General features: G+C 53.7%; 1 protein-coding gene across 9 annotated transcripts in view; it reads left to right on the forward strand.

Moving 5' to 3' along the window:
* The window catches only part of IQSEC3 (IQ motif and Sec7 domain ArfGEF 3), a 106692-nt gene that overhangs the window by 65689 nt on the left and 28511 nt on the right, over nt 1-12492 (forward strand). For all 9 annotated transcript variants that reach the window (XM_058744063.1, XM_058744066.1, XM_058744069.1 and 6 more), the window contains 2 exons: nt 195-1324; nt 3345-3506. In XM_058744063.1, coding sequence (XP_058600046.1) covers nt 195-1324; nt 3345-3506 — 1292 coding nt within the window. The remainder of the gene's footprint in view (nt 1-194; nt 1325-3344; nt 3507-12492) is intronic.

The raw sequence follows: 12492 nt of genomic DNA on the forward strand, positions 1-12492 counted from the left end.
AGGACATGGCCAATCCCTGGAAGCCAGTCCCACATCCTACCTCTCTAGGAATCTTGGCAAGTATCCATGACACGCTGGGAGTTCTCAGACTTGGCCCCTCCGTACCCGCCAGCTGTGCACTGCCGGGCCCCGCCAAAGCTTAGTCGGTGACTCCCAGTCCTAACTGCGCTCTTCCTCTCTGGTTCTTTTCGCAGATTGAAATGCTAGAACACAAGTACGGGGGCCACCTTGTGTCCCGGCGCGCCGCTTGCACCATCCAAACCGCCTTCCGCCAGTACCAGCTCAGCAAGAACTTTGAGAAGATCCGCAACTCCCTCCTGGAGAGCCGCCTGCCGCGGCGGATCTCCCTGCGCAAGGTGCGGGCGCCCACGGCCGAGAGCCTGGGGGCCGAGAAGGCGCTCATGGAGGGCTACGGCCTCATGGGGCTGCCGCTGGTGCGCTCGCCCTCCCTGCCGCCCACCTTCGCGGGCACGCTCACCGAGCTGGAGGACTCCTTCACCGAGCAGGTGCAGTCCCTGGCCAAGTCCATCGACGACGCCCTGAGCACCTGGAGCCTCAAGACCATGTGCTCCCTGCAAGAGAGCGGCGCTTACCAACTCCACCAGGCCCTGCACGCGGGCGCGGGGCCACCGGGCCTGGAGGCCGAGATGCGGGAGCTCAATAGCGCCCGCCCGGCGCCCGGGGAAGAGGCCGCCGAGGTCGCCGGCCTGCCCCAGGGCCACAGCAGCACCCTCATGATGGCTTTCCGGGATGTCACCGTGCAGATCGCCAACCAGAACATCTCTGTCTCCTCCGCCACGGCTCTGTCGGTGGCCAACTGCTTGGGCGCGCAGACCGCCCAGGCCCCGGCAGAGCCCGCGGCGGCGGGCAAAGCGGAGCAGGGCGAAGCCCCGGGGCAGGAGCCCCCCGAGGCCCCCACCGCGGGTCAGGGGGGTGCTCCCGCCGAGAACACGGGCGCAGAGGCCGGAGCCAGCGCCGCCTTGGGCGTGCACCCACCTGGGGCTGCCCAGGCCGTGGTGGAGGGGGCCGCGGTAGCGGTCTCGGAGGCAGAGGCAGAGGAGGAGGAGGCCGGGGAGGCGGGGAAGGAGACGGAGGCCGAGGCCGGCGACAACTCGGAGCAGCTGAGTAGCAGCAGCACGTCCACCAAGTCGGCCAAGTCGGGCTCGGAAGCATCGGCCTCAGCCTCCAAGGAGGCCCTGCAGGCCATGATCCTGAGCCTGCCGCGCTACCACTGCGAGAACCCCGCCAGCTGCAAGTCGCCCACGCTCTCCACAGACACGCTGCGCAAACGGCTCTATCGCATCGGCCTCAACCTCTTCAACATGTGAGTGAGCACCGGGCCTGGAGCTCAAGGGACTCCCAGGCCGCAAAGGAGAGGCGGGGGCGGGGGCGGGAGGGGGAGGACCTGTAAAGGTGAGCAGGGAGCCAGGTAATTGTCCTCATCCTCCCAGTTCCCTCCCCTCACGTGGCGTTTGTGTGCCGTGCCTGCTCCTTGAGACACTGTGTAGGAATACACGTTCTATTTTCCATTGTCACAAATGTATTTTAAGGATTAGGGACAAAACGACACATCAAGCCCCGTGCTTTCACCACTATTACTGCTTACGATGAAGCTAGGACTTGAAAAGCGAGAGAATTTAAAAAAAAAATACAGTATTCAGTGAATAATAGTACCGGTCGTATGAGGATTGAGCAGAAATCATTCAGGTAGGACCGGAGTTAGGGAAACAGCATTATCTTCTGGGGATGATGTCAAGGAGACAGGAGAGGATGGGCGAGGAGGCAGTGACCAAAGGCCAGTGGGGTGGGAGAGGAGAGACCTAGAATAAGGAATACAGATTAAAGGCAGGAGAAGGACATGGATAAAAGGGGGAGACAAGGAAGCTGGGGTGAAGCAAACAGAGGGGGGACAGAAAGAGAACAGGAGAACGGAAGCAGAAAAATGGCATCCCCAGCCAGACACCCAGTCAAAACTGTCCTAGCAACTAGAATATATACAGCTGGTGGCAAGCACATGTTGCTCCCATGGAAGCCTCAAGTATAGGTTCACTCATCTCCACCCTCCATTCACCCCTTCCTTCAGAGCCCTGAGCCTTCCTTCAGAGCCCAGAACACCCCTTCCAGCCACATGGACGTGCATCTATTCACTCAGCTGTTATCTATTGAGTGCCATGACATGGCGACCACAAAGACAGGTAGGACGCATCCCCCAGTCTCAAGAAGCTTGTATTCTAGAGGGAATAGCGCCCGTTCATGGCTCACCTTGCATAAGACATCTTGCTAACTTCTGAACAATATCTACAGGTAGCATTACTGTGCCATCTTATAGAAAAGAAACAGGCTCACACAGGTCAGGCGAGTTGCACACGGTGACAGTGACGTAGCCGGTGAGCTTCAGGCCGGTCTGGCTGCTGGTCCATCGTTCTTTCCTCCAAGTCAGGCTGCCCCCTGGTGAACCCAGCCCCCACCCTCACACCTCCACAGCACGACTTCTGCGTGCACGCTCACACGCACACAGATAACTGCGACCCCTCAAGATAGTGGTTCTCAAACTATCTGTGGTGAAGGACCAGTTTGGGTTTTTACCTGACATATTGTGGGCTGATACTTCTGTAAAATGCAATAAAAATGAACTGCTAGAAAAACAATCACATGCTTGGTTATCCTGAAAATGTCAAAGTGCTATAAAAGGTTCTAAATGCTTACCCTCTCTCTCTGTACTTGTCTTCTCCTGAACCAATAAGACACAGTTCAGGGAACAGCATGGATGTGCAGACCACACTGTGAGTACATTTGCCTGAAGACATGGCACCCACACCCACATGTAGAGACTGGAGCCTGAGAAAGTAAATGGTGGAGAGCAGGAGTCTATGGACACTATGGACAGTGTGGTAGGAGAGCTCACCTCAGCCCCTCAGTCTCACCCTCCTTCCAGATTCCAGGCTGGGAACTGAGTATACACAACAGAATACAGACAGGGAGGAAGGGCTTTGGTGGCAGGACTCAGGGCCCTCAGGGAACACAGAAGAACACCTCTCCACCTGTTCTGGAATTCACTCATTTTGGCCAAACCTCCTCCAACCCCTTCCCTCCCCATGCTACCTTCACTCCTGGGTGTGTGTGTGTGGTGGGGGGGGGGGGCGGTGTGCAGGAAAGTGAGGCTCTGGAGAGAGGTGCTTTGGATCCAGAGCCCCTCTGCAGTGGAAGGAATCCTAGCATTTCATAGGAATTCTTCCCAGAAACCTCCAGGCACCTTTATGGGCTCCATGGGCTGGAAGAAAGTAGTCATGGATGGCCTTGGCTCACTCTCTACTCCTTCTTCCCACCTCTACCCGCACCCCTAGAAACCCGGACAAAGGCATCCAGTTCCTGATCTCCCGAGGCTTCATCCCTGACACCCCCATTGGAGTGGCCCACTTCCTGCTCCAGCGCAAGGGCCTCAGCCGGCAGATGATCGGGGAGTTCCTGGGCAACAGCAAGAAGCAGTTCAACCGCGATGTGCTGGAGTGAGTGCCCCTCTCCCTGGCCCATCCACCTAGGGTCCCCTAGGATGCAGGGGAGTGAGCAGGACCCCTGGAGTCTTGGCCCAATCTTGACCAGCCTCTGTTTCCCCCTCCAAAGTCCTGTAGACATTTACTGAGCGCCCTCTGGCAGGGTACCATTGAAGGAACCAGGGGTACAGGAATGGTCAAAGGAGACAAAAAGGCCTCCCTCCCTGCTACCCTCAGGGGGCAAGAGAATGAGTCTGGAAAAGAAGGGGACTATGTCTGCACTGGGGCCATCTCTGCCTGGTGAAAGGCCTCAGCCCACCCTCTAGCGGGCATCTGCCCCGCCTCCAAGCCCCCAGAGGCTGGTCTGCTCCCCACATGGACTCAGTGTCATATTGGTGGAGGCAAACAGGAGGCAGAAAAAAGAAGTTAGACTGAGGGTTTTTAGAGCAAGAAATAGAGTGATTCTGTAAAGATATATTTACCACCAAGATCAATAGATGGGGGCAGGATGAGGGGACTGCTGTGTTCAGCTTTGTTCATGTGGAGGCTTGAGCACATGAGAGTCTCTTCACACTCGCCACCCCGGGAGCCACAGGGCATCCCTGGGGCCTTGGAGCCACCTCTCCCTGGCACCCTTCTCCCTGGCAAAGAGAGGGTGAGGCCCCATGAAGCCTGATCCAGTCTCCTTAAGCTCACTTCCTTCTTGAAGGTCACCATGATGTAAGAAGCACCCCCCCTCGCCCCACTTCCCCCCTCTCTCTTGGGTAGTCAGCAGAAGTGTTTCCTCAGAAGTATTCCTGAGAGACCTCTTTCCTTTGTACTTGCTCTCAGAACAGCAAGGGCCTGCTACATGGGGGCAGGGGGCTCCTGCTCAAGGGTTTGGGAGCATGGGCTGACTGGCAGGGTTGTCCGTGTCCCTGGAGTGGGAGCTCAGAGACATGGCTTCTGTTTATGAAGGAGTTTTGGTGCTGTGTCTTTCTACAAGTCCCTGCTCTCTGGGCCTGCATTTCCATGCCTGTAGAGTGGAGGGTTTGGATTATGAGGGGTAGACCAGTTGTCCTCTGGAATCCCTATCACATTTCTAAATTCACTGGTAGTTGTTTCACTGAGTACAGTCCAAAGAGCAGGGGCTTGGACCCAGCTGAGGGACCTTGAAATCCCCGGATGCCCCTTAGTTGACTGAACCCAGGTCCTGCCTCTGACTCTCTGCAGCTTTGGACATTCAGACCCCGCCCCCCTCCATTAGGTCTTAAGATGCTCTGAGTGCCTGCAAAGAAAAGTAAACTGATAGGTGTGCAGGGTTTCCTTCTCCCCTCCTTTCCTCTCCCTCTCCCTTGGGCTCCCCTTCCTCCCCACCACTACCTCTGCTATGCAGGGGGCCCTGAGGGGATGCCCTGAGGAAATGATAGAAAGAGGAGAAAGATCAGGTTTTCTTTGTCTCCTTCCTCACCGTGTTTTCTCCCATCTGGCTCATCTCTCTGGCCTTTTCATTGTCTATTTGTCCCCGTTCTACTCCTCTGTTCCCTAGGAGGGGGCATGGGGGGGGGGCTATGCCTCATTGTTTAGTTCTTGCCAGCTGCCCCCACCCCTGGGTGACCCTGCTTTGTCTCTCTGCTCTGGGGGCACAGGCCCTGACTGACTGCTGTCTCTTCTGCCTTCTCCAGTCCCTGTGTGTCTGGCCCTGAAATTCTGACCTGCTAGGCCCACAGTGACCTGGAGTTCTAGGAACACATGCTTTTCCTCCAGCCCCAGTGGTGCCTCCACCGCACAGTGCAAACTGATTACCATCCTCCCCGGGAGACTGAGTGTGCCGGCTGGAGACAGATTAGCACTGCAGCCCAAGCTGGGGACCCGGCTAGCAGCTGAGGTGGGGATCTGGCTCTGGATGAGAGGGCAGTGTGTGGTGGCAGGAGAAAGCCGGGCCTGAGAGGGCTTGCTCTGAACCCTGGCTCTGATCCTCACATGCTGGGAGGCCTCCCCTGGGCCTCAGTTTCCTCACCTGTAAAGTGGGAGGGTCGGGCTGTGTGCTCCCAGAGGTCCCTTCGACTCCTGTGAATCTGTGGTCTTTCCCACTCCTCAGGGCCTTTGTAGCACACTGGGATCATGCAGAATTGTTTGCCCTAAACATCCAGGTCATGCTTTGTCATGCTACCGGCTCATCCCAGAGCAGCCCGCAAGCTCCAGAGCAGTGCTGGGGGACCAGAGTTCTCCATTCGTTCCACAGACGTTGAGTGCCTACTCCGTGTTGGGAATGGGGCTGAGCTGGGCACCCGTGGGAATGTGGGATGGGGGCAGTGAGGAATAGGCTTAGCTGTGGGCTGGGGGGAACTTACAGACCCAGGTGTCAAGGGGAGAGAGGAGAGGAGTATGGAAAGGAGACAAAGGGCCAAGGAACCTCCAGCAGGCATTGTGGTTTCAGGAGAGTGGAGTGCAGACCAGAGCCCTAGTCTGCCCCAGTGGGTGCCTCAGCCCCTCGTGTTTTGTTCTGCAGCCATGCAGGCCCCTGGTACTGAGACCCTGGCACGCTCAGCCGCTACACGTTAAGAGCTCCACAGAAAGGAGCCTCTTCACCCAAGTGCGCGTTGCTGACCGGCTGGCTTGTCTCCTGTGGGGCGCCCACAGGAGATGGAGAGCCAGGAAAGGGCAGGCACTCGCCGGGGAGCCAGACGTTGGGGTTCGGAGGGTTTCCCTGCCACCCAAGCCAGCTATCCTGCACCCTCTCAGGGTCTGCTACCTCTTCCTTCCTCCCACCAGAGAAAACACACAGTAACAAAGTCACCAGTGCCATTTCGCTCAGGCTGAAAAGGCTTCATTGGGATTCCACACAGCTTCCCTGCCCCCGCCTGGTGACATTCAGCATGTCGCGTCCGTTCTGTACAAAGCTGCTTGCTGAATAAAAGGACATAAATCACCCAACCCCTTGGAGACTGAGACAGCCCCAGCCCCAGCACTCTCCAAGATGCAGCCAGGCAAGAAGAGGAGAGGGTAGAGGCTTCTAGTAGGGGATGGGGTGGGACCCCCACCACGACCAACTGCTTGTGGGCCTGTGGAGGAAGGGAAGAGAGAAGGGGCTGAGCAGAATCCACCTCAGGTGCTGACTTATGTCTGAGCACCTACATCTGATGTGGTGACATTGCCTCCAGAATCTGACCCTTGGTGCCCTTGGAAGCTGATCTCTTCACTGCTTAGTACCCTGTTTCCATGGAAGATACACTCCAAGAAGGAATGTATTTAACCAGGATTTATCAGATAATAATAGAAGGCATTCTGAGCTCAAAGGGCCACATCCATTCCACTGGTTACCTAGGAAAGTTTTGGGTTTTTTTTTATCTTATTTTTTTAAGTTTATTTATTCATTCTGAGAGAGAGAGAGAGAGTGAGTGGGAGGGGCAGAGGGAAAAAAGGAGAGACAGAGAATCCCAAGCAGTCTCTGCACTGTCAGCACAGAGCCTGATGTGGGACTTGATCTCATGAATGTTGAGATCATGACTTGAGTGGAAATTAAGAGTTGGATGCTTAACCGACTGAGCCATCCAGGCGCCCCAGCTTTGGTTTGTTTTTAAAGGAGAAACCAGCCTGTTTCCTCACTTGTCAAATGGGAAAAATATTACCCATGTCATATGAGTTAAAATTTTTAAATGCATGTAAAGTGCTTAAGTCAGTGACTGATGCTTAGGAAGTTGTTTATAAATATTAGCCATTTCTGTTATTATTTCTCCCACTTGAAAACACAAGGCATTGAACACCTCCCCACCCTGGCCAGGGAAACCTCAGACCACCCCATGTCTGGTTTGGGATCAGGTCTATTCCCCGGACAACGAGAACATGCTGAAGCTTGCTAGGGAAGGGAGAGCTCCTTTGGGGACCATCCTGCACTCTGGGGAAGCCCCCTCTGATGCCGAGGAGAGAGGGGCAGTGTTGGCTTAGCAGAGGGAGCCAGACATCAGCTGGGGTTAGGATCCGTTGGTGCTGGAAGCTTTTCTCTCTGTTTTCACATGGCTGGGAAATTTGACTCTGCTCTATTTCCCTTCTGAAATGTTCGCTTCAGCAGGTTTGAAGGCCAGTGGATGGGGGAATGTTCCACGCTGGCTGTGAGTGGTCTCTTTTCTGGGCTGGGTGATCTTTTCCAATGTGAATCACATACACATGAAGGGCAGCAGTGTCTGTCCTTTCCATAGCAGTGTGCGAAGGGCAGCTCTTGGGTTGGGTTGCCAGAAGAGTTTCCTGGGTGTTCTTTCTCTCACTGTGTCTACTCCCATCTTTTGTTCAATATTAGAGTTTGACATTTTAGTCAGACTGCATTATTTCATTTCCTTGGAAATGTGTTGGCCAGAGTGTAACAGATTTGTTCTTCTTAGGGGACATTCAGAAATGAAGACAGATTGTCTGTCAAACTCAACAGGCTGGAAGGCTCTAGCCTTTCATGGCTAGGAAGAAATTACTTGAGAATATCCTGCCCATTGTGTCACGTGTAACCTCAGAATGGTTACTTTATTTCTGAAGAATTCCACTGAAGGAGAGAGGAGGCTGGGGCCCATGCAGACCCCTGTGGGTCTGGAGGAGGGTGGAAGAGGCCCCGGGTAGGCAGGGATAGACTTTGGGGTTATTTCCACTGCTTTGAAAGTTTGACACTGTGGCCGCCCAGGGGGATGGAAGGCGGGAGTCTCTTCTGAAAGTGAAGTCTTTAAGTTTATGATCTTGACCCCTCACCTCTCCAGTGCCCTTCCCCCTTGCCCCCCCACCCCCATCACACACACACACACACACACACACACACACACACTGACAGATGAGAGATTTTCCTTAATAATAAAGAGTCATGAACATTTCAGACCCACTTACTCCTATAGTGGAGATTTTTGGACCCCAAGCATGGGGTGAACAAGTCCAGAGTGGAGACTCCCTTTGGCTTGGTCACGTTAGCATCTAAGTTGGGCTTTCATACAAAGACCTACCACCCAGCCCCTTCCTGATAGCTCGGGTCCTAGCTCTGGAGGGCTCTTGACATCCCTATGTGATTCTCAGGTGTGGCTTCAACCCACCACTCGTTGAAGTGGGATTTCCAGGGAGCAGGATTCTAGGAAAGGGGCTTCCTGAGATTACATTCTCCTGGGGTTTTTAGGAGGGCCAGCTGCGACTGAGCAGGCTGTGAGACATAACACTGACAGCTCACATCTATCAAGCATTCGCTGTGTGCCAGCAGGCACTGCGCCAAGACCCATACATGCAAAATCTCATTCCGTCTTCACAGCAGCTCTGTGAGGTGAGTGCCGTTGATCTGTGCCAAACGTGGGAGCAGAGGAACAGAGATGTTAGGTAACTTGCCCACAATCACAGAGCTAACCAATGGCTGAGATCAATGATGGCAGGCACAATGGTTCTATAACCCAAGCCGCCCTCCCCTGTGCCTTATCTCAAGGGACGTGTGGTCCAAATGCCTTGTAGTTTTTGTCAGACCCCAGTAGTGAAATGTAGTGCTGGAAGACCCCTTGCACGGCCTGCTGGTCCAGCCGTCTCATCTCACCCGGGCAGAAACTGAGGCCAGGAGAGAAGAAATGACTAATCCCCTGGCCAGTGGCAGATTGAATGAAATCAGGTACTATCCCGTCCCTTGACTCACCTTTGCTCACTCTGCTCATCTGAAAAGAAAGCGGGACTGAGAAACTGATTCATAAAATCTCAAGAGGTCTGAGCTAGAACCAGTTTCCCCTCTCCCTGATAGATGGACATTTTAAGGAGTCAGATGAATGTCTAGAGATGGCAGATGGAACTGTTCATGAGGGAAAGGTCTTAATACCTATGCTAGAATGGACTTCAACCTCACTTACTTGATATGTCAACTCAGACTTGGTCTCCAGGTGCCTAATGAAAACTGTCATTTCCTAAGCTCTGTTACAGACCAGGCACTTTATATAATAAAATGTCTCTTTCAAAACTCATAACCACCTGCCCACTAGATGTTATAGTTGTCTGCTCCATTCTGTAGATGGAAAAAGGGAGGCATGGAGAGGCTAAGGGACCTGAACTGAAAAAGGCTAAATGATGGGAGCCAGATTCAACCCCAAGGGTGTCTGACACCAACAGCTGACTTCTCATTCCACCCACTGTTAATGGCACAGAGCAGTGGTTCTCCAAGTGTGGTCCCCGGAACGGCAGCAGCAGTATCACCACCTGAAAAGCTGTTAGCAATGTCAGTTCTCAGACTCCGGCCCAGACCCGCTCAGTCAGAACTCTGGGGGCAGCAACTGTGGGTTAACAAGCCTGCCAGGGGGCTCTGATGCCCACTCAAGTTCGAGAACCCCCAGCAGACAGGGATGCTGCCCCAGGCCGAGCAAAGGGAAAATCACCTCAGACATCCACATTGACTTCTAATTCACTTGGGTAGTTTAAACTTGGTTCTTTTGGTTCCTGAGTCCTCAAGGTGTGACTGGCAGCCATCCCTTCTGGGGCCCTCCCCGACGAGATTTTTCTTTGTTCCCATGTCACCATCAGGGACGCTGGCAGGTCCTCTTGCGTCAGCTCCCTTCTGCTCTATTTTCTGAGCCACGTTGCACTTTTCCAAAAAGCCTTGACCTTTGTTGGGCATGTTATGAGTTGTGCCTAACAAAAATAACTCTCTGGTGGATGGGGATATTTTTAATTGAATTGTATGAGCCAAGAACTGCAGAAATAAAACCAAGGTTCCTATATCCCATGGCAGTAGGCGGTTTCATTTTCCATCCTAATCCTGAAACCCGGGCTTAGTCTCCTCCCCGAGGGCCAGTGCCCCCACCCGGACCCTCCCGCCCCACCGCCGTCTGCAGCACATGCACCTCTGCCGAGCCTCAGCCTGCGTGCGCCTCACCTTCCAGATCTTTGCTGTCTCTTCTGGCCAATTAAAAATCCCTGCTGCTATCATTACCTATTTTCAGCTCCCAGTCAGTTCCTTTGTCTGCCAGACGCTGTCTTGCTATCGTTTAAAAAAATTGTGATGACGAAATTCATTTTGATCACAGTCGTGTATGACGCTTCATTTCCCTGCAACACACTGACTCCACGCATTGATCAGTATTAACAAACAATTTTATGCCAGATCGTACCTGTGTATGCAGATGCAGGGAACATCTGTGCTTCTGCTTGCCCAGCCCCTGTGAGGTACTTGCCACAGGACAGAGAGAGAGGGAGGCCTGGACAGAAGCTTTGCTCCCCTGATTCACTCATTTGTGGATCCGCAGCGGCACCTCCCTGGGCAGGTGCAGCCGTGCTCGGTTGGAAGCGGTTTAATGGGCACCAGTTAGCCCCGGCTCTCATCACTCACTCACCTGCACGTGAGGCTGAAGGAAGTGGGAAGCACATGTACTCCACCCTGCTTCACCGCCCACGGTCTGGAATCTGCAGGGCCATTTCCTGGGCAGCTCCATCCAGTCTCGGGGTGAGCTCCAGATGACCTTGGCAAAGCAGGCCTGGCAATCCTGGACCGCCGGGCAGAGCTCCCAGAAGCTCAGGCCCCTGGGCTCCCTCCCCAGCCGAGCACATGCTCAAGGTCCCATTCATTCACCCAGCTGGTCTCTCACTCACACATTCATTCATCCCGGGAACAGTTATTGAATTCGTATGTGCGCCAGACATGCAGAGGGGAAAAGAACTGCCTGTGCCGGAAAGAGCACAGAGCCGAGTGGGAAGACAGGCAGGTAAATGTTATGACACAGGAGACACCTGCACTGGTGGACAGACGCCTGTCTGGGATAGCATGGAGGTCGAGGGGGACTCCTAGAGAGATGGATCGCTCAACAGGGACCTCCAGGTAGGGGTTGGGCGGCAAGAAGAAAGAACACTGTGTGCAAAAGCATGTAGGCTTGAGAGCCAGACTGCAGGAGGGGAGGCGGTACGTGAAAGGGGCAGAAGCTGAGTGGCTAACAGGGCCTTGCTTGCTCGGCTGAGAAACTTGGGCTTCATGCTAGGGATGTGGAAAGCCCTTGAAAAATATAAACAAAGGAGTGAGTGGCAGGACCAAATGGGTGTCCTGGAAGGATTGTTCTGGAACATGACTTGGAGGCAGGGAGGCCAGTTAGGGAGGCTACTGCAGTCACAGTCGTGGGGAGAAATTTGAGGAAGGAGGAGACCCTTAGCCTGGGCAGTGGCCCAGGAGAGAGGAGTCCTCGGAGCCTGGAGACATGGTGAGGCAGGTGACAGGCTGGAGGAGAGCAGAGGCAGCCAGATCGCAGGAAACAGCCTCCTGAGCTGTTAAGGATTTGGAACAGTCTTTGTATGTGAATATATTTGTGCTCTCAGGCTCTCTAGGGTAATTTGTGAAATTATACCAAATAAACATGCATGTATTATTCAGTTTGGGAGGGGAGATGCTGGGTTTGGGGACATTTCATCTGAAGAATTCCTCAAATCAGATAGTGTCAAGTATTTACTGAAAACATGTTAAAATATTAAATAGCAGCTGAAAGGTGAAATGCGGGCAGCCTGACTTCCCTGCAAGAGATGCCAGCACAACCTGTGGTCTTGTGAGTGTTGCCCCCCTGACTGCCATTCAGACCAGAGAGCCCAGGGGAATTCAGCAACCAAGGCACTCAGAAGTGTGTTGGTCAACTTCCAATCAAATGCAGAGTCTATGGTTTACGTGTGCCCTCTGGACTCAGCAACGTTGTCTTTTATAAACAATACAGATCAACCAAAAAGAATTAACTAGTTGGTGACTAATAATAAAATTAAAAGGGTGGGAGCACCTGGGTGGCTCAGTCGGTTAAGCGGCCAACTTCGGCTCAGGTCATGATCTTGCGGTCCGTGAGTTCAAGCCCCGTGTCGGGCTCTGTGCTGACAGCTCGGAGCCTGGAGCCTGTCTCAGATTCTGTGTCTCCCTCTCTCTGACCCTCCCCCGTTCATGCTCTGTCTCTCTCTGTCTCAAAAAAAAATAAACGTTAAAAAAAATTTTTTTTTAAATTAAAAGGGTGAATGCATCACAAGAGAGAAACACTTAAGAGCTGTTGAAGGGGACATTCAGAGCCAGCGA

The sequence above is a fragment of the Neofelis nebulosa genome, chromosome 8 (assembly GCF_028018385.1).
Source record: "Neofelis nebulosa isolate mNeoNeb1 chromosome 8, mNeoNeb1.pri, whole genome shotgun sequence".
In the NCBI taxonomy this organism is placed as follows: Eukaryota; Metazoa; Chordata; class Mammalia; order Carnivora; family Felidae; genus Neofelis; species Neofelis nebulosa.